This window comes from Antrostomus carolinensis, unplaced genomic scaffold (assembly GCF_000700745.2).
Source record: "Antrostomus carolinensis isolate BGI_N321 unplaced genomic scaffold, ASM70074v2 scaffold13732, whole genome shotgun sequence".
In the NCBI taxonomy this organism is placed as follows: domain Eukaryota; kingdom Metazoa; phylum Chordata; class Aves; order Caprimulgiformes; family Caprimulgidae; genus Antrostomus; species Antrostomus carolinensis.
Genome location: NW_010299047.1, coordinates 45883 through 67932, shown reverse-complemented (window position 1 = coordinate 67932; position 22050 = coordinate 45883). Strand labels below are relative to the sequence as shown.

Here is a 22050-nt window from a genome sequence, read left to right as displayed (position 1 = left end):
AAGCAGGCACTGCCTCAGCTGCTGCAGTGGGTCTGCAGCGTTCCATCCCTGAGTGCAGACATACTCAAGTTCTTCAGCTGTCTCACCCGGGGACCTTAGAAAAGCTGATAAGGCAAATCTGTGTTCCTAAACTGGGGCCTGAAGGTTAGGGCCTCTGTATTTTGATGTCATTCTAGCTCATACACACATAACAGCATCTCATGCTGAGTTTCACAACTACATAAAACTATTTTAGAGCTTTGGTCAGACCAGCAATTCCGATTTTGTGAAGGTGGATGAAAAATTCTGTGGAACATGCAAGTTTTTTTCTAGTCATGTTTAGGACACATAAAGAAGCCAAATGCAAGTTCTGAGACTTGTATTTTTCACAGTACGATAAAAACCAGTACCTATGGGAGAGCAGTGGTTGATGGGAAACTGTAGTATTCTGGGTGTTTCTTTAAGAGAAATAGTAATGATTTTTTCCTTGTCTTTGCTGTACAGGAGATTTTTGGCTACAAAACCCAAGGCTGCCAAAAGGCCTTGTGCATTGCTGGATACATCTTATCCTGTGGGGCTCTGCTGCTGCTGTTTTACTGGAAGCCAGAGTGGAATGTGTGGGCAAACTGCATCCGCTGCAGCTTGGAAGAAGCAGATGTTGTTCTGCTCAGAACAACAGTAGGTGCCTACTTTACTCTTTAAATTAGTCCCTAGTATGGAGTTAATTGGAAGATGAGTTAATTGGAAGGAATCTAGTTAGCTGAAATCTCTTACATTGCTGATTTCCTCTGATATCTTGTGTTTGACATCATCGATCTAAAGAATGCTCAAGTATTCCACAATTCATGTGTAAGATGATGATTGGAATAGAGGGTAACAGCTGATCAGACAACAAGTGGAAAGAAATGGGGGTGAAAAACCCTGTAATAGCTATGGTTTCAAGACTGTATTATTTTCTCAATCCTTCCTCCTCTCCCTGTCCCTGTGCTTTCTACATTGCAGATTTGTGCTCCAGATTTTAAAGCATCTGTTTGATTAGCAGTGTCCAGCAGATCATTTTTCCCTCACTTGGCAGCCCTGGTGAAGCTGCCCCTCTCTGCCAAAATTTAGCCAAACCAAATTTGGGCCAAACCAAAGTTTTTTCTCGCTCTGTCCCCAGCAGTGTCCAACAGCACATGATGAGGGATCAGTATAAGGAAGAGGGCAAGCTTAGACTGCATGTTTTCTTGGCAGTATATTTCCATTTTCCATCAGCCATTCCCCATGTCCAATAAGCCCACAGTCCTGCAGTTAGTGCTTTTGGGGCTGTTATGTTTTGCTTGTAGTTTCCTAATACAGATTTTTATCTGTTGAGGACTGTACTGAAGCACTGCAGTATACAAAAACTCTGATTTAATTTCATGCAAGCCACTGCAACACTAAAAGAAACAAACTGAGACTTGACTCTGAATCCCAGCTGAGCCTGAATACTCCAGGAGCTGGCAGGGTTGGTTTACTTCCAGAAGTTTGATTTGTTCTGCTTCAAAGATTCCTGAACAATGGCATTTGCAAAATGTGCAACTGCAAAATGGATCACTTGCTACCACTGTATTTGAGCTGCCTGTGTAAATGAGCAGAGCAACATGCAGTTAAAATCTTGGGTTTTGAAAATCACAGACTTGCCTGTTGAATATTTTATATTGAAACAATCTGCATCCTAATAGGCTAGGAGTATGTATTTTTTAAATAAAGAAGCATATTAACTTTAATTTCCCTTTTTAATCTTCAGTTCAGTTTGTATTTTTAATTACTTATTCTTGTGTGTAATTTTAAATGGATTTGCCATGCCAAGCACTTTTCAAATAAATGAGTTTTTAAATGATCCTTTATGTAATTTAACAAGAGTTGAATCATATTGTATGTTCTTTTTATCAAGAAGCTCTCTCAAAGTGTGCTCTCAGCATTTGACAATTTCAGATTTCTTTCATAGTTCTTTGTATTAAAATGCCAGTTTTGTTTTTTTCCCTGCATTCTGATTATGTCAGTTCTCAAATGTGATGGCTACTGGTAATGAGGGTACAAGTCATCTCATCAGCTTGATCCTTGGAATTCTCTTTTGCTTCACGTAAAACCATCATTCATAATTCATCCCCATCTCTGCAATTGCAATATAAGAGCTTATTAACTCAGTTTTGTTACTGAATTTTGACTCATTTTAGTTCAAATAATGAGCACCTGTGTTATTCACTGCTTCCCATCTCAATCTGCATCCCAATGTCTACTAATTCTGAAATTTAAATTAAAGATAAATATCAGAAAATAAATGTTATTCAACTCAAAATACCAGTTTAAGAATAAAAGTGCACAAATAACGTACATAAACATTATTAAAGTTCCTTTTTGAACCCTTAAATTATTTAAAAGGACTCATATTTGGTACAAAATCTTTTTTTTTCTGTTGTCATTTCCAAATTAAGTTTAATAACTGTGCTTTCAGAACCTAGCTGGATGAGGTAATCAGGTTTTTCCACCTGCCAAACTGCTCACACACTGAATATAAGTCTTCTCATAGTTGACTTTAATACCTGTGGTTCAGTGTTTGGGACTGAAACTTAACATGAGGGTACTTATTACAGTAGTTGCTCTAATCTCTAAGACTGTACTACCAACGCTAGTTATCCGGCAGTTCCGGTGTTGAACTTGTTTTTATAAAAAATAGCAAGATTGTGCACTCGGTTTGTGGCAGAAGCTTGTCTAAGGCACTGTAAGGGAGGCACGGTGCTAACACACTTGTTCTAATGAAGTGTTAACACAGGAATGACTATGAAAAGGTAATGGCACTAAACATCCATTTTGCAATACAGCACTATGTTCCTTTTGATCTTCCCTTTACAGAATGGTCACTGCATCTCACATTGTCCTGTACTGTTTGCCTGTTCTAGATCATGATCTGATTGTTCACATTCCATACTTATCAGCCAAGCACCAGACCTGTGGTCAGTGAATTATTTGCAGTACTCACATTTTGACAGGACCGTGGTTCTGCTCCAATTCTGTTGATTTATTGTTCAGTTACAGGTGCTGGGAGGCCCCTGTTGGTTAGTTCTTTAAAAAAGCTGGAGCAGTGCTCTAGAAAGGCTTCCTGTAAGCATTTACTCCAAGGTGATAGTGAGTTTGGTCTGATTTTGAGAGAAATGGTGACACTTCTCTTTTATATTCATTTAGGATGAATTTCGGATTTATTCTCGTAAGACTGTGACATGGATCTCTGTGTCTGCACTTATCAAAAGTAGATCAGATTATCCAGCCACTGCTGAGGAAGACTCAATCTTTAGCAAAGCCATAATGAAGCCGAGTTTGCAAGTAAGTAAAGTATTCCCTGCAGCATCTGGGAGATGATAGCAAATCTCAACCATGCTTCATAGAGTGAAAGTGAGCTGTGAAACATATCCAGCTAAGAAACTTGCAGCTTGATGAACACAGTGAGTTGTGGAAAAACAAGCTAGAGATTTTGGAGAACTGTACTCACCTCTGTAAAAATCCTCTCTTACTCTGAGGTGAGTTGTGAAAACAGAATCCTCACTACTCCTGAGAGAAGATGTACATTATAAGTAGGAGAGTTTCAAGACACTGGGGTTGGTAGTGAAGAATCAGAGGTCCAGATCACAAACTCATTCCTGGCATAGGAATCAAGGAATTTAAGGGTGGCTCTATGTCTGAAGGGAAACTGTGAGGAATCAAACATCACAGCTCCCACAGTAACATGAAAACAGCTGAAACGTGAATGCAGCTGAAGGGGAACAGAATGGAAAAGTGCCTAGGCAGAATTGCATCAGAAATGTTTCATCAAGGAGGGCCTGAAACACATTTTTTTTTCTGGCCTTTGTATGCACCAATTTGTGCTTTAAATTACATTTGCTGGAGTCAGGTCTTGCACTGTTGACTGTTCCTGCAAAAATATATCCTGGTCTTTGCAAGTTCCATATCTTTAAGATCCCAGTGAGGTGCTGGGGAGAAGATAGACGATTAATTGATCCACGCAGATTACAAGGTCCCTCATGAGTTGAGTAAAAATAATTATCCCCATTTTAGAACAAGTACCAGACAGTTCAGTTATATGTCTTACTTAGCATTACACGTTAACTTAGTGTGAGCAAAAGAAATGCAATGGTACATTTGCTAATATCTGGCTCTTGTTTATAGATACTAGGTCACTGCACTGGGGAACTCATAAAAGAGCTGTATTCTCTTCCAGGAAATAGATTTCTAACTTCTTATTATTTATTTTTATATCTACAGCAATTTTTAGTAGATATTTTCATTATAAATCTAACTTTAACTGAGTAAAGCTGTTGCTGTTACTGCTGTTTTGTGCAGGTATATATTAATGTACGTAAGAAAGTTTAGTTCCAGCTAGTTTAATCGACTGGCACAGTGTGAAAGTGAAGACTGGTTTGTAACATTCTTCAGAGGATTGAATTAGTAACGTAAAGAAGCCCAATATAGCCCTCAAATAATAGGCCCTTTGAACAACATTTTCATATCAATCCAAACATCTAGATAGAAGAGAACAAATTTCAAAGCAGCAAAGAGCAAATAGTTTAATCCTTCACTACCAATTCAAAAGCCTCTGCTTATATAAATTATAAAACCTTTTTGCTGTTTAAGGTACCTAAGTCCACAGAGTAATGTGTAGTGCCCAAGAGCTATCCAAGGACCTGTTCCAGCAGTGAGTTGTGTCCCTTGTTTCCCACTCCAGTTTTTAGCATTACAAATATTGCAACTCCTGTTGCATGAAATCCTATCTACAGACCTCTTGTTAGGTTAAAGGCTGCAGTTATAGCTCCATTTTGAGTCAGTGTGTGAGCTGAGTATAGATTTCATTGGCCTACAATAATGCTTATTGCACTGGGTATGGAGGGTCCCCTAGAGCTGATTTCTTTATTGCCTATGTGTATAGGTGTATAGCCTTGCCTTCTTCCAGCTGATATAAAGCACTATTATCTCTAATAGGCTTCGTTATAGTTGTGCAGGACAGGACAGACTCCTTTTGCAGGTTATAAATGGCAGTGTGTGTTCCTAATGGGTAACTGCTCTGCAAGGGCTTAGCAATAGCAGTGACTCAGGAAGTATCCTGGGATGACCTTTCTTGTTGGTTGACATATCTCTTCAGCGGAAGGACTCAGTACTATGCGTGCAAACTGCCCAAAGCCCCCTGCTTTCATCAAAGCCAGACAGAAAGTAAGGGAGTTGTTGACTCTACATGGGTTTTCACAACTGCCTGCATACCCAGCACTGCATCAGTGATCTCTTCCCTTAGTTCTGTGAAATGAGAGTGAGGATTGTTTCCTTGCTGCACAAAATGGGGAGAGAAGAATGCTGCTGTGTACTTGCTTGGCCTGAAGATGTGTAAAGCTCACTGGAACCTGCACTGAGGTGGAGAACCCACTCTAGAACATAACTAGATAGCATATGCAGTCCTGTTTTCTCTCCCTCTTTGTCCCCTATATAGTTTGCTTTATCTGTGCCTGACCCCAGTGAGGATTCCTAGCTGAGATCTGTGAGCAGGCCTAGGAGTGTTTTTGTTTACAGTGTTGCATATATTGTTGTCCCTGTTTTGTTTTGCAGGTGAAAAGTATCCAAGTACAAAAAATTCGCTATGTTTGGAATATCTTTGAAAAACAGTTCCAGAAGGTTGGGTGAGTTCAATGCCCTGGTAACACAACTCTCAGGGGAAGTCAAGCTTCTTTGTGAATAATGTCTTAAGGAAAACCTTCCCTTTATATTTTAGAGTCCTAGAAGACCACCACACTTGCTCAGCTATACATGCCAAATTTGGTTCTGGTCTCACCTGCTATGAACAGAATGTCAGGTACACAATTAAAATACAAGTACTCAGCATATGGATTTCAGAGATGTAAATTCACTGCTGTTGGTGCACTTTCTGTGAGTTTCTTTTGTATCCATTAAAATGCACATAATTTTAGATGAAATAGCCATGCATGAAAAATTGAATGAAAAGGGCTAGAGAATGTTGTGTATTCCTTGTCAAAGTTTTTGAAATGTCTCAGTATGCATCACTGTTATTGTTCTCAATCAGGAAATAACTATGTCCTGTAACTAACTCTAAGCAGTTCTTATTTGGGGTAAGAGAAAGTCTCCATGAGACAGTGCAGATAAGGTGTGTGTGTGTGTGTGTGTGCTTCTTCAGTCCATGTAATTGTGTTGGACTTCTAAATCAATTAGTTCTGGTCATTTAATTTGTTATCACAAACTACTGTATCATTAGACAATTTACAGAATAGGTGTTCCTGAAACTGCTACATAAAGAAATGATCTTCAGTTGATTAATACTGAAAATCTAGCTCCTGACCTTAGCTTATGTTAAATTTTACGTTCAAATCACCCTTAACTTTATGCAAAAGTATTTGGTTTTAGATCACTGAGTTTTAGGTGCAGAATTCCTTTGTTTATGGTGCTTCAAAGAAATTTTTGTGTGATGGAAACGTTTGCCTTAAAGGCAGTGTTACACCTCTTGTCTGAGTAGATTTCACTGGTACAGTTGTCTTTTCTGACATAAGCACTGTAGGGGCATTTAATTTTTTATCTTTTTCTTGGAGAAAGATCCTCACAGCCTTTAAACTGGGATCGATACAAGCTCTCAGGACTGTTGAAAGCTGCAGCTTCTTGAGTGAGCTGCATTGTCACTATTTTATCTCTAAGTGATGTATCTTTATCCCATACAGGAGAGTTATATGTGGGCCAAACACTATTGATGTTCCAGTGATCCCTATTTGGAAACTGCTCATCAAAGAGGTTAAGCATTTCTGTTGCTTTTATTCTAGGCTACTTGAGGAGGCAGAATGTGCATATAATGGATTCTATGTCTGAATTAGCTTCCCAGTGTTCACTCATTAAGCACTCTCCTTTTTTCAAATCCTGTTTAAAGCTGTTAATGAAATCACCATAATTTAATTTATTCTCCATTGTTCCTGATCCTCCATCCCCATGCCTGTATAGCTGCTTGGTATTTGTATGTATATGTGTTCTGGGAGCTCATTCTGTTGGCCTTACAAGGGTCAGTGAATGTTTACAAGCTGCACTAGAAATCAAACCTTCCAGGCAAAGGCTGTTGCTTAATCAGCAGAGATTAAGTGAACAGCAGTAGCTGGTATATACCTACAGCTGCAGAGCGATCCAATGAGTTCATGATTCTGGGCACAGCATCATGTAAAGTACTAGTATCTTTTTCTGGACATATAGAACTGGAACTATCTATATATCACCTAGACAGAGTGTTTGTGGAGATGTTCCTGTGGTGTGTGAGCTCCATCCTTGATGGCACAACCTGCTCTTCTCTCTCCTTTGTTACATCTCTTGTAAAGAAGCAAGCAAAACAAGGCTTGTGCTGAGCCATTCACATCCCAAATAACATCCTATTGGTCGAGATTATTTGGCCCTTTTGTCAGATGGAGATGGTCCAATCTGATGAGACTGAAGCCACTGCTAACAAAATTAGAAAGTTAGTCGGGAGACACAACACTTAATAGCTTTTATTCCAGCCTATTTCCAACAGGATGGACTGGGTGGGTATACTGGAGCCATTTAAATGTGGCCAGCTCTTGAGTATTGCTCTCTCTCCAAACAGGTCTTAAATCCATTTTACGTGTTCCAGCTGTTCAGTGTGTGTCTGTGGTTTGCTGAAGATTACACGGAGTATGCCACTGCCATCATAATCATGTCTCTCCTCTCGATTTTTTTGACTGTATATGATCTTAGACAGGTGAGACACCCCACCTTGTTCCACAAGGAGGTTTTATTTCTAATGTCTGGGGAAAGGCCAGGATGTTACAACATGCACATGTACAGTGCTATGAGAGTTACTCAGAGGTTTATTCTCATGATGTTGTGTGGTAGCAGGTGCAGTGGCCTGGCTTCCTAGTTATCATAATCTCTATGTGGGTCTTTACCCATATTCTCCCTTCCCCATTCTAGTGCTTCACTTTGTAACCTTTTGTTATATCTTCTCCATAATTAGGGTGGGGAATTTCTTTCTCTGTATGACTATATAGTTCCTGGCAGGGCCAGACCCCAGGTTATGAGAGCTCTCATAACTGCAAATAACAAAAGTAAATAATTGTTAGTGGATGAATTGCATCATATAAATAAGATGTAACACTTTTGTGTGTTCTCCTTTAATTTATAGCAATCGGTTAAACTGCACAGACTGGTTGAGTCTCATAACAACATCAAGGTCACTGTCTGCAGAAATAAGGAAGGTGACTCCTCTACACTTTTTTCTTCAATGTGTTTCATATTTGTAGCACTTTATATCAAACCCCAGAATGAATAGTATCAAATTCTTTCTAGAGCAGTTTCCTCTTCTGTCTCTCAGCTCAGTTAACTAGCTTCTGCAGATTGAGTTAATTTGACCTAGAAGTATGTTGTGGCACATCAGTCATATTCATAACTGTTTGAGCTCAGCCTTACAAAAAATGATCAGAAAAATTATGTAATTTTTCTTAAAGCAGTGATGACAACGCCAAACACATAGCAATTAAATGTCTTTGAGTCCACCTAATTGCTCCATGCAAAGTCTGTTCATTGCCGTGGTATTTAGAGCACAATCCATAAAAGTGGAATCAAAGAAAGGTAGACGCAAGCTTCTTCAGTTAGGTCAGCACATTGGAACAATAACCATTGGTTGGGCTCTCTGGGGAGTTAAGAAGCAATTCTGCAGTTTGAACCGATGCCTAGGCTTTTCTAAATATTGGAGGTTGTATTCTTAGGTCCTGCTTGTGGTCCTTTGTTTATCAGCCATTATAAAGAAGTAACAATCTATTCAGCTGGTAGTTCCTTGTATTTTTTCCCCTTACCACAGAGAAATATATGAAGCACAAAGTTTGTATTACATGTCACCTACAGGTTTCCAAGAGCTGGAATCACACCATCTTGTTCCTGGAGATACACTGGTTTTGAAAGAAGGCAAAACTCTTTTGCCTTGTGATGCCATCCTGATCAGCGGGCAGTGCATTGTAAACGAAAGCATGCTGACAGGTACAGCTTATCCCTCCCAGGTTTACCATCACATCATCATCAGCCCTATGGCTTCAGCCAGTGACACAGGCTGTGACACAGTGTTATCATGTATCAGCCTTACTATGAGATAGTTCGTAGCTAGCCTAGAACAATAGCTAGCTTTTCAGATGTTTGCTGTAATAAAAATTGAATTGTAGTTAGCCCCAGCTTATCTAGATAGGCAAGATGGACTTTAGGAAGGGCAGTCCATCGTTTTCTTCCTTTCAGGGGTGCAGAATTTAGGAAGGCATCCTCTGATTAGAAAGGAAAGAGTAGACAGTGAAGAGAAGTGAGCAGGATGGGAGAAGAAACAGTAGATATGGAGCAAAGCTGTTCCCAGATAGGGCCTGCAGTCCACTCAGTAGTGGTTTCTCTTGGTCACTCTGAATGCCTTGTCCCTGATCGCTGCAACATCTCCAACCTGCTGGAGTGTCTGTCTAGCCCTCCGGACACTTAGTTCATGTGATAGCAGTGGAGGACACACCAGGGGGGAGAGTTCACCGCAAAGCAGGATTTTTGGTGCAAGAGATGTTCACTCTCCTGTTTCTTGTCTTTAAATTTGGTCTTGGCCTGAATCAAACTGAAACCCACAGTTCTGAAATTTCATGTAAATGAGAAATTCCAGAAACCCCTTTCATTTAGGAAGCTTCAGCTATCTGAAAGTATTTCTTCTGCTTCACATTAGTGTATCTGCTCTGACATAAATAGGATATTTGTCAGCTGTCAAGCATTGAGCTAAAGGCTCTCCCCCCCTAGGAAGGGGAAATAGGCAATGTCATGTTTAATCTGCCCAAGGGAATAGTGTAGTGACCTGTACATGAGGTTCAAACTAGGTAAACAACTTGTAGCCATCAAGTGGAGTCATGCAACACCAGTTCAGGTCTCTTTTCAGGTCTGTATATATACAGTCAGGGTTCGGAGTCCTTGGACTCCTTTCAGTTCTCAGATCTAAACAAAGATGTTGTACTGGTGCAAAAAAGAGCATTTCTCTGGCAGAGTCTGTTTGCTTGCTAGGCTTCAAACTTTTATTCACTCTGAAGATGTAACAATGTAAAAGTAACATTTCTCTAAACTAGTTTTCTCTAGTAAATATCTTTAACTTACCATCTAGACATCTAGATACTGTACTTACTTGAAAGTCAGCAGGCTGATTTTAAGGTGTACTGCAGTTTTCCTCATCTGAGATAATCTTCCCTAGGGGAAAGTATTCCGGTAACAAAGACCCACTTACCGCAAGCTGATAACTTCAAGCCCTGGAGAATGTACTGTGCAGAAGATTACAAAAAACATGTCCTCTTCTGTGGAACAGAGGTCATACAGACCAAGGCAGATGACAGAGAAGTAGTGAAAGCTGTGGTGCTGCGGACTGGTCAGTCAACACTTCAGTTTGCTTTTCCTTTCTTATTTTTTCTTACTGGAATAGTCTGACTTAATATCCCTAGTCATATTAAGTTGAAGTTATTAATCCAAATTCACAACAGTCAGTTGGAAAATCAATATCCTGGGCTGGGCTAAGCTATCATGCATTGTTCCCATTTGCTTGTCATAACTTTTACAAAAACTACCAGCATATGATTATAAAGAAGAATTTTGTTTTGCTTCTAAGACATTGAAAAAATCCTCCTCCTTAAGACAAAAATAACTTTTTTCTGTATTCTGCAGAGTAGGTCACATACACTGGCATGAAAGATCTGGGCTTTCTTTGTTAAGTTACAGAAAATATGAGTCATTTTAAAGCCCTCGATTCCTTGTAGAGAACTTTTGGAAATGTTTTCCTCTTGGAATGATTTTAGTTTGTCTTTCCAGGCTTCAACACAGCCAAAGGGGATCTGGTGAGGTCCATTCTCTACCCTAAACCCATGAACTTCAAGCTGTACAGAGACGCCCTCCGTTTTCTGATGTGCCTCATAGCATTTGCAGCCATTGGAATGATCTACACAGTGTGTATATTTGCACTTAATGGGGTGAGTTACTAATGCAGGAGAAATGGTCACACCCAGTTTCAAAATATTTGTGTATGTATATGGCTTCATATACAATTATATATAAAAATATAGTCCTTGTCTCGCTCCTTTTTGCCTTAGTATATGAGGCCATTTTACAATGTAATTGAATTTGTGACAGTACACAAGCTCTCATACAATCAATTCCAAGGTGGCAAAACCCAGTTTCCCAATAGTCATTTCTTCTGAGGTCTTAGTAAATCCTTTGCAAGCACTGCATGTCTTATCAGCAGCCTTCTGTATGCCAGCTGCCTCCGTTTGTGTGTTGCCTGCCCTGTGCTTGCTCATACATGTAATTTTCAATGCATGTAATTAGCATAATGCTTTCTAGAGCTCTGAAAATAGGAGATCCCAAGAGCTTAGCACTCTTCAAGTACCTTTTACAGATGTTTTGGTGGCACTTTTTGTACATTACTAGAAAAATCACAAGTGAGTCGTGTTAAATGGGACACAGACTGATGTGTCATTGTGAAAAGGCAGGTTTCCAAAAACTTCAGTTTGGATCAAAGACCTGTCTATCCCTGTCCACTGTCTCTGAGAGTAACTAGTAACAAATGCTTATAGAAACTGGTTAGGAAGTAGGGCAAGTATAGAACAATTCTTCCCAGCAATAGTCTTGTAACTTCTTGAAAAGAAAGTTTTAACACTTCAGTAAGCTGTTTTTTGTATGTAGATCATCTAGCTAGAATAGCCACTGAAATTCTCCCAGAGTGTGATCTAATATATTTCTGAATTCATTTATGCCTTGGACTTGACAGCACGTATGGCAGTAATTCCCACAGTTTCATTATGTACTGCATAAAAATGTTTTTAAAGCTGCTGTCTAAATTACTGAAGGCACTGTAGATTTTTGTTTTAGAGAAGTAGCAAATAGCCGCTTTCTGTTTGATGTTTCCTGTGCTATTCATGATTTAGAGATCACTGGCCACCCCTTCAGCCACCTTTCTTCCATGTTACAGAGCCCTGAACAGTACAGGTGTAAACACAGATCCCTGAAATTTATTCATGTTACCAAGAACTCCCCATTTTCTTCTGCCTTTTTTTTTTTTCATATCTTTGTATAGTCACTTGGTGGCAGGGGTGGAAGGGGGATAACCTTCACTTAGTTATCACTCAGCTTAATATCCTTGAGAGCTTTTAGGAAATAACTTTTGTAAAGCCAACTATCCAGTATCAGCTGAGTCATCCACATCTCCACTGATTTTTTCCAGAGTTCTCCAGGAGGTTTATGGGGTATTAATTCCCATGGTGAAGACTGCATTAGCTCTTCTCTAATGTGCCATACACATCAAGGATCAATTAATTCTGTATTATAATTTTAATCAAGTTTCTCAATGTAGAACTAAAGACTTACTGTGTCAGAAAGCAGCAAGGGCCAGCTATTCCCTTGAAGAAGGCAAGCCAAGAGCCAAGGGTGACCAGAGCACAGGTAGTGCTCTCAGTGACCAAGGCACAGTCACACAGCATCTGAACAGGAGAGAGCTGGGTGCTGGTAACAGGCCACCAATTGTCCCAGGCAAGGCAAACTGGTAAATAATCCAGGCAGACCAATCAGAAGCAGAAGGAGATGAGGACAAGGGGCAAGGCTGAAACGTATGTCCAAAGATGTCCATCCAGGAGACAGTGCTAGAGGCAGGTACACCTACAACATGGCTCAGACAATGACTGAAGGCCCAGGCCTGAGCTTAAATGGAGCTCCTGAACCCATAAGCAGGGGGTGTGGGTGGAGGTGAGGCTAGTGAGAGTAATTAAGGCCTATTAGTGCACCTAAGGGCCTACCATATTGGTCTCTTAAATCTCTAGAGGGTTTGTCTCAAACCCTTTTAAAAAGAGTTCACTTGTTCTCATGCATCAATATCAATGTAAGAAATAGTTGTACACTGTAAACAGTAGTTCTGCAATTTTTAAATCCTCATTGCTTTAGAACTCTTTCAGACACTTTATAGAAATAATTTCCTGCTTTAATAATTATCTGCCAATGTAAAGTCCAAGTCCTGAGTTGCAAGATTGATTCTGGAATTCAGCTTTTGAATAATTTTTCTCCTTTGGTATAATCTACAATCAGTTGGCTCAGAAGATTAATTCCCCTTGGGATATAAAAGAAAGTGTGTTTAAGGACGTACCTGGTGTCTGCTTTGCAGTTTTTTCTTGGTTTTTTGTTTAACTTACCCCCTCTAATATGTAAAATACATGCTGATGTTATCACAGCAGCTGAAACTGCCCTGTCAGACTGGTGTAAGATTCAGTTGCATGATATACTAAATACTTTCTCTTCTGTGAGTGTATTTATCTAAAGGTGGCAAGTGCTTCATTCTAGCATAAAATAGATATAAAAATGTTATCAAACTGGTGCCCTCTGTGATCTGAAACAATATCAATGAAGGGGGAGTGAGAACATGATGGAAATTCAGCACATTAAATGCAACATGATTTAAGGTCAAAATCCCAAGTAATAATAGAACTCTATGACGGTTTGCGGATCCTTCTGAACAGCAAATTGGCTTTAGTTTGCAGTGTCTTAGTTCTGGGACCCCAATTTGAAATCCATTCAAACCTTTAGCAGTGATATCAACTGTCAAAAATAGCAGTGCCAACTTTTGGCATACTGGCAGTCAGTTTTTCACCGACCTCTAGGCTCCTGAATTAGAGATTGCTTTTAGAAATATTACTTTTACTTCCGTGTCTCTTCCTGCAGGTAAAAGCAATTTCCTTTCACAACTCCTAGAACATAAGGTCAGAAGAAATCATTAGCTTATGCATTCTGCCCTCCTTTTCAGCACCATCCCATGTGTCTCACCTGTCACCCTAACATGGAGACCAGAGCTATACCTGTAGGCAGTTGGATGAATGCCCATATAAATGGCAGATTCTTGTGTGCTGTGTCATGGGAAACTGGGCTTGACTGAGGGTGTAATAACCTAGTTGGCATGTTTGGACTCATGTGCTTTGGAGGAGACTGTGAGCTCTACCTGGCAGGTTTGTTGGCATGGAGAATGAAGGAAGGCCTGGAGGCTGCTCTTTAGCAGTGGTGTAACCTTAAAGCCTTTGGTTAAATCAAAGCAATTAATTTCTTAAGGAGATTAATATGTGATGGACCATGAGCAGAAAACAGCATGGCCTGAAATACTTGCAGTGGAGGGGAGGAAGGATGAAGAGGGCTACACTCATACAATCCAAACAGCACTCCTTGCCACCCTCTTGCTGATAACTGCCTTTGGTTTTATGTCAGGAGGAGGCAGGAGAAGTGGTGAAGAAGGCTTTGGATGTTATAACTATTGCTGTCCCGCCAGCTCTGCCAGCTGCCTTGACAACAGGGATCATTTATACCCAGCGGAGGCTGAAGAAAAAGGGCATCTTCTGCATCAGCCCACAGAGGATCAACATATGTGGACAGCTGAACCTCATCTGCTTTGACAAAGTAATTGCTATGTGGTGGTTACTCCTACTAGTAATGGGAGCCATGCTAGGGCTGGGAGAATATGGGTTTTGATCAAGCATTTCCATTGTATTTTAGAAACACACTGATCAATCTTGCATACTTAAGTTTGTGTTGCTTGAGCAGACACTGTTGTAAATTGTTGTTTTTATTGGAATCCAGGAATTGGCTGGTAGCACTTTTGCTCTGCACCATGCTGGCATTTTCTGGACAGTAACTTCTTAAAATAAGTCTCGCTTTTTATTCCTCTTGAAGCTCTCATGTGGGAAAGTTAATTTAAATGTGCATTTTAACTTAGACTGGCACCTTAACAGAAGATGGCCTGGATCTTTGGGGCTTGCTGCCCTCTGAAAGAAACTGGTAAGGCTCCTTGACACACCAATAGCCCTTAAATTTGGTGGGATAGTGACTGGATTCTCCTCCTACATATATGAACAAATCTGAAAAACAATTAATGTCAGGCAGCAGTTTGAGGTTCCCCATGTTTAGATTTCCAGTATTTCTATAGTCTCTGGAAAATGAATTTGTTGCCTCATCCCAGGGGTCCTGCTCCACATGAAGAGATGCAGCCACTGTTGCCAGCACTTGGCACAGCATGCCCAGGCAGGGTTGTCCATAGTAGACATGTTTGGTTAAATCTCAAAGCTGGAGTGATGCCCTAAACCTTTATGACAGGAAGTCACTGTTACCCAGAAGATTGCCACTCAGTTCCTTCAGTGCCCTTGTTTTTTCCCATTTACATTTCCAGAAATATGCACACACAAAAGTGCTCAAACTTACATCAGCCTCACTGTTCAAGAGTCATTACACAGGCCAGAAGGAAGATACTTTATAATAATCTGTTCCTCCGTCCATCGCAACAGACTCCTTAACTATGCAGAATGCACCTATTCTGAGCATGTGTATCCCAACCTTTAACTGGTGTGTGAGAAATAGCTCATGGAGGAGGACAAGTCCCCAGAAACATGCTTGTGGTCTGACCACAGGGTAGGACTTTAACAGCCCCTTGACTTACGATTTTTTTTTTCTGTTAGTCATACATTGTTTGTTGTTCTCTGATGATAATTTTTATGTTCTTTTTTGTGTTAGCTTCCAGGACATTCACACCTTCCCAGTGGACCACAGCCTGCCTTGGGGCCCAGTGTTCAGAGCAATGGTGGTCTGTCATTCACTAATTGTTTGGGAGGGCAAGATCCAAGGAGATCCACTGGATGTGAAAATGTTTGAGGCCACTAACTGGGTAAAGCTGTGCTTTGTTGCTGTGCAAATAGAGGTGGGGAGTTTTGGTGTTCTCACAAAGGAGAAATGTCCCAAGTCCTGCCATCCAAATAGCCACTTCCCACACAGAAGTAAAACAGCTAAAACCTAGAAGAGAGACCACATGCTCAGGCTTTTGGAGAAATACTCCTTGTTTCTGCCTAGAGCTTTCACCTAGAGGTACTATGGGTATTTAGCTCCTTTGACTGGAAGTATTGGATATCATGCAAACCCCACTGGCGTGTCAACTCTTGACTGTGGCTGCTGCCAGGTGTGACATATGCAGATTAAGACTGCTTTTACAGAGCATATAACAGACTTCTGCGAGCTTTGAACTAGATACAAGCTTTTGACCTTTGTTAGGGCTCTGTGAATGTGGAGGTATTTCTACCATCTTCAGATTTGAAATCCCATGCTTCTATGAAAGCACTATTTTCAGTCTCTGTCCCATTACCTACAGCCATCAGTGTTGCTGTTTACTCTCTGATCAGTTGTGGGGGAAGGGAATAGGCATTTATGAAAACTAAAATGTTTCATATCTGAGATAGATAAGAGGAAAACAGCCCATCATTACCTGGTGCAAGGTATAGCCACAAGCCATTGCTGATGCAAGATAAGAGATTCAGGGCAGGATTAGCTAGTTATGTGTGTGACAACATCTGTACCTGTCTGTTTTGTATCTGCAAAATTTGTAAAATAGCCAACTTTTAAAGAATAAACTATCCAGTAATGACAGGAGTTAGAGAGTGCTTTTCCCCAGGAGCATCACCTTGCCATCTCAGCCTTAGGCAGACACCCGTCAAAGTTATAAATTAAACAGGAATAATCCTGTTAAATAATTCCCGTGAAACAGGTTCTTTCCAACCTAAATAATTCTATGAATAATCGTGTGCCCTTTGACACCATAAAATATTTTTGTTCCTCATAGTCATGTTGTGATTAAAAAACCCAGCTGAGTCTTGGAGTGCTTTGGGAGCAGAGGATTGTGCTTTCTACATTAATACAAAGTCTTATTATTTTCCCATTGGGTCTATGTTATAGCTAAAGATTTTTGCATATTTAAGTGGGTTGTAATGCATAAAGGATTTATGGTCAGTGAGAGGACATAATCCATTTGCTGTGCAAGAGTACAGCAGTATCTTAGTGAAGCTGGTGAAGCTCTGGATTTGATTGCCAAGGGAGGCAGTGGGTTTTCCATTACTGGAGCTATTTAGTGTGAGGTCAGACAAACTCTCCTCATGAATGAAAAAGATGATACCTTTTTTTGAGGGAAGGAAAAGCTCTAAATTATTCCTTGAGGTTCCTTTCAGCTCTGCTGGTGCTATGATCAAAAAGATTTTTTTCCTTCAATATACAGGTGATAGATGACTCCACTGGACACCAGACTGAAGGTCAAGGATCCACACGTGCCACAGTTGTTAGACCTGGGCCTAAAGCCAGCAGTGTAAGCTATTTGCAGGATTCACATTCATGATCAAGTTAAACTGTTAGTGTAAGAGTTATCTTTCAGTAGAGAAGCACTTGGTTGTCCTAGTCCAAAACAGGTCTTGCACATTTTGTCTTTCTCATCCTGCCTGTAGAGAGATTGCCTTGCTGTCTCTGATTAAAAAGAGATGCCTGGGGGAACTTGCTGTCCACCACAGAAGCAGGGGGATGCTGGATGACAAATTGTCCAGATCAAGAATTTGCCTGTCCTGATAGCTCGAGACTCAATCCAAACTCAGCTGAGTGGTGAAGATCTCCAAAAGCACTTGGGACTGGCAGTTAATGTCAGACCATTACTGGTGACGTACACCAAGGGGGGTGCTTTCAGACATCAATTTTCCCTTTGCAAGACCAGTGTAAGACCCAGCAGAGTCTTGTTAAAGAACCACGACTAGTGAGTTCCCTTTGGTAAATTACATCTAATAATCTGCTAAAACTGTCAGTGAACTTTTCTTACTACTTAAGCTAATTATTTCTGTACAAATTTCACCTCTTTTTTATATACCAGTCCTTTCTGTCCCACTGTGAAAAATCAGCCCGTTATACATGATTAGCTACTTTCCATGGCCCAAAGAACAGACCTAAAATCCCTTGGCCTGAATTTAAAATTGTTGCTGCAGTATCTAATCCACTTGCTTTTCTCCTAGGCCCCAGTGGAAGGAGTTACCATTTTACATCAGTTTCCATTTTCTTCAGCCTTGCAGAGAATGTCTGTCATTGCTCAGGAAATTGGTGGGGAACAACAGGTCTTTACAAAAGGGGCTCCAGAAGTGGTAGCCATGTTAAGTAGGGCAGAAACAGGTAACTAACATTTATAAATGCTTCCTAGAAACACATATGTATAAGTGACTTTTGATGGTGCAGTGAAGTGGAAGGTCCAAATGAGATTTCTGGGTCTAAGACACTATACCTCAGCTGGAAAAGTTAGAGTCTTTCTGTTGTGCTCCAAGTCTAAGGCTAAGCTCTCCTACAGCCCTTCTCAGCAAAGAAGGACTGCTAAGAGATAAAAGCAAGTACCCAATCTTGTACAAGTTATACAGTCTCTGCCAGAATAGATATTTGAAAAAGTTGTCTACTGGTCCAGAATACACGCAAAAAAGTTTTCTTTTTTTTTCCAAGCCTTGGGAGGGCAGCTAGAAGAGCACAGCTCCTTCATGACACACTGGAAGAAGGTATGTTTTTGCAGAATAGTTTAGGATCATAAGTGCAAAGTGACAGAGGAGAGGCAGTGATTTTCTTATCAAGCAAATGTCAGTTCAGTAGCTTTCCTTGATGTCCATGGCCTATTGGTAGACTCTAGGTATACCTGCCCTCTGAGACAGGAACCTTCCCTGCTCCAAGGCTTCCTTTTATGAGAAAGCAGTCAAATGCCCTAATGAACTGTCTTTTCCTCTTTTGCACAGTCCCATCAAACTTTGAAAGCAAGCTTCTGCTCTACACAGCACGGGGCTTTAGGGTCATTGGACTGGCATATAAATATCTACAGGCAGGAAAGCAACCTACTGATCTAACAAGGTAAGCCTAGACTGCTTCTTATAAGGCATATTCAGCCATGGGTTAGTGATGCCTCACGTAGTACCATTACCATGACACCCTGCCAAGAGCAAGGCTGTAGTAGAGAGTTCTGTTAAATTTAGGCCAGAGGGAGTCTGATTTAAATCTGGATATAGGTCTGTCTGAGAATTGGTAGAGGGGATTTTATTACCTCATGCTTATAGCACATGCCCAGAATCCTTACACATTTCTTAACTTTGGATCAACATAGGAATTAAAACTCCAGTACACTCTGAAGTCTAGTACACCAGACTCATTGCAGATTTATCAAGGCTTTCAGCTGAAGAGAAGTCTATTTTTTTGTTATCCTGGCTCCTTGATTAAGCAAAGGCAGCAGATGACCCCCATTATACCACCTGTTCTCTAGCCCGAAGTCAGCAGACTACCTTCTGCTGCTGTCTTGGTCCAATCCTTTAGATTTCTAGCTTTAGCTCTCTTTAGTTTCTAGAGAAGGCAGCAAACTCTTCTGCTGTGCCCATGGTATTGATTTTCCACAAGCCTCACACAAGAACATCTACACATGATCCATATGCTTTTACTCAAATCCCTCCTAGCTGCAGGTCCTAATCCAGATAGGGCTCACTTGCTCTTTCAGAGAGCTTTTTGCTTTGCTGGAAGGGCCAATGACACTGGGGCAAAGTGCAAGTTTGTTTAATTCTTGTGAGCAGTGTCATAACAGACCTATACAACCCAATGAGCAAATGTCTGTGATAGGGCCCAGGTTTTGCAGTTGTGTATGCAGTTATAGCATGTGTGATGTGTATGCTGACAGGAAAAAAATAAAACTGGAGGTCGAACACAAGATCTGCTGTGAAAGTAGTGACTAGTCAGGCACTACCTGACTCAGCTATTCTGACTGCCGTGCAAGTGTTTGGCATCATCTCCTCTTTACTACAGTGGCTAAAATAAGTGTTTTTAAGCTTTTCTTTTTTTAGACTCTTCAGAGTCAACCTCTCTCCCTGAGAGACCTCCAGTTTATGACTTGGGGATGGGATTGTTTACCAAATTCTGTTCTCAGCTGCATATGTTCAACTGTAAAAGAAGCAATAGCACAGGTGTAAAGAAAAGAGAACAGAATTGGAGTTCCCACGTGCTGTTTGCTCAGATCCTAATGTCATGAGTAGCAGATACATTTACTACATTGAGGACTGTACTTGTTGTACAGTCCTCAAATGAGAAGGACTAGTGTGCCTGAACTTTCCAAATCAGACCACCATAGTTTGGAAAACCTGCAGGAAATTCAGGGTGCTTTTTCATGCTGGCTAAGGATGATGCATGAATGGAAAAGAGTCTAACTTATCCATCAGGCTTCATCTTGGTATGTGGAGCAGGTATGTAAAAATTGGCTCTTTTTTTGATTTGGTAATTAAGCAAACATGAGCTGGAAGCTGGCTATATACTGAGCTCATTCTTCAGAACAAGAGAAGAAGAGAATAGATGGCTGAAAAATCCAATTAAGATACTCCATACACAAACAGCACCACTTGCTGCCAGTGGGAAGCAAGCCCTGCTGGTATTGAAATAGCACCACACAAGATAGAAAGCCTGGGACTGTTGAAAACTAACAAGTTATTTTAATTCTTTTGAGTTAGGTGGGATAGTTAACAGTTATAACTGGCTATCAGCAAATTCAATGCAAAAACAGGCCCAAGGCAAAAAGAAGGATTAAATCTGTCTGTCTGTTCTTTGCTCTTAGGGAGGAGGTAGAATCTGATCTGACATTCCTGGGTCTGCTGATAATGGAGAATCGATTAAAGAGGGAGACAAAGCCTGTTCTGGAAGAGCTCAGTGCTGCCCGCATCAGGAGTGTTATGGTCACAGGTATCTAAAAAGGGTGGATTATTTATGTGGCCACTGGCCCAGACAGGGAGTTCAATGATGTTTGAGTGAACAGTCTGTTGCTTTGTCACCACCACTGGTGAGAAGCCACAGACATTTGTATCTCAGACAATTATAGTCCAAGAAGCATCTGTGTTGTAATAATGACATGAGCTGAACCATGCAGGCTTATGTCCCTGACAGCTTCACCAGGCTGTGTCAGACACCTAACTCGTAATCTGTCCCAATTTTACCACAGATCAGAGCCTTCCTGTTCCTCTGATGCTTTCTATGTGTTCTCCCTGGTAAGGTGATCAGATGATGTGCACAAAGATATGTCATGCAAGTTCCCCTTTTTATAAGGCCTCATGAAATCCTGTTGTCATAAATGAGCAGAGTTGGAACATGGATGCCAGGACAAATCACTGAACCTTATAACACCTGGTAATTCATGTCTACCAGTCCCTATTTATCCCATCTTTTTCTTGAAGGGCTGGTTTGGATTTGGATAGGATAAAGCCCTGTTTTTCCATGATCCAAAGACATTTTTCCAGGAGTCCCACAGATACTGTCTTTTTGGGCTTCACCCCTTTCAGCACACATTGTACACCAAAGCCATCTAAGGCCAGTTGATGCTAGCAGCAACTTAGCGGTGAATCCCTTACTGCTTTTTGTCTAAAACTCATAATCTAGGAGCACATTCCTCATCTGGATTTCTTCAAGCTGAAGATGAAAATATTTCACCTCCAGATGAAAATGCAAATAATTCATTTCCAGATGAAAGTATGTTTAATTATTGAGACAGACCTCATCTGCAAATTTTTGATCTTTATAAAAAGCTTTCCTAGGCACAGACACTGAAATCTTACTGATTCTTGCAGGTATATTTGAAAACTCTGAATTCAGGAAAAGGCTAATGTTTCCTTCATAAACAATTCCTCATTGCAGAAATTTTTAGATAACGCTCCCTTTGTTCTTTCTAGGTGACAACATTCAGACGGCTGTAACCGTTGCCAAAAATGCTGGGATGATTTCTCCAATGAACAGAGTGATTCTTGTGGAAGCAAACAAAATACCTGAATCATTTTCAGCATCTATAACCTGGAAACCACTAGAAGAAAACAAAACTGAAGATTACGGAAGCCTGGTGAGCATATAATGAAGCAGGTGTTGTGCAGCAGGAAAACAAACTAAGCTGGAATGCTTTGAATAATGCAGTGAGATTATGCTAGTATGACAGAGACTAGTCATTCACCATTGTCTGCATGTCATGCTTGTAGAAAAGTGTTTAAAAAGAAGAGATCTTTATAAAAATGGACTCCCCTAGAGCTTCCTTCCTAGCATATTATCTTGTGAACATGTTTTTGCTAACTGCCTGGCTACATTTGAGAAAAACTTTGCAGAAACCCAGGAAAGGTTTGTCTCTAGCCTTCATGCTTAGCTGATGCCAGTTTAAGGCAT

At 40.5% G+C, this 22050-nt stretch overlaps 1 protein-coding gene across 1 annotated transcript in view; it reads left to right on the top strand.

Annotated features, from left to right (window-relative positions):
* Positions 1–483: 483 nt before the first annotated feature.
* Positions 484–22050, top strand: part of ATP13A4 (ATPase 13A4) — a gene marked incomplete at its 5' end in the record, with an annotated part of 32934 nt that continues 11367 nt past the window's right edge. Inside the window, 18 exons of the mRNA XM_010162658.2 lie at positions 484–657; positions 3184–3321; positions 5587–5657; positions 5750–5830; positions 6705–6774; positions 7607–7741; positions 8165–8237; positions 8884–9015; positions 10235–10405; positions 10843–11000; positions 14269–14457; positions 14774–14835; positions 15565–15715; positions 17090–17176; positions 17865–18018; positions 18621–18732; positions 20468–20592; positions 21573–21736. Of these exons, the coding sequence (XP_010160960.2) occupies positions 484–657; positions 3184–3321; positions 5587–5657; positions 5750–5830; positions 6705–6774; positions 7607–7741; positions 8165–8237; positions 8884–9015; positions 10235–10405; positions 10843–11000; positions 14269–14457; positions 14774–14835; positions 15565–15715; positions 17090–17176; positions 17865–18018; positions 18621–18732; positions 20468–20592; positions 21573–21736 (2247 nt within the window). The remainder of the gene's footprint in view (positions 658–3183; positions 3322–5586; positions 5658–5749; positions 5831–6704; positions 6775–7606; positions 7742–8164; positions 8238–8883; positions 9016–10234; positions 10406–10842; positions 11001–14268; positions 14458–14773; positions 14836–15564; positions 15716–17089; positions 17177–17864; positions 18019–18620; positions 18733–20467; positions 20593–21572; positions 21737–22050) is intronic.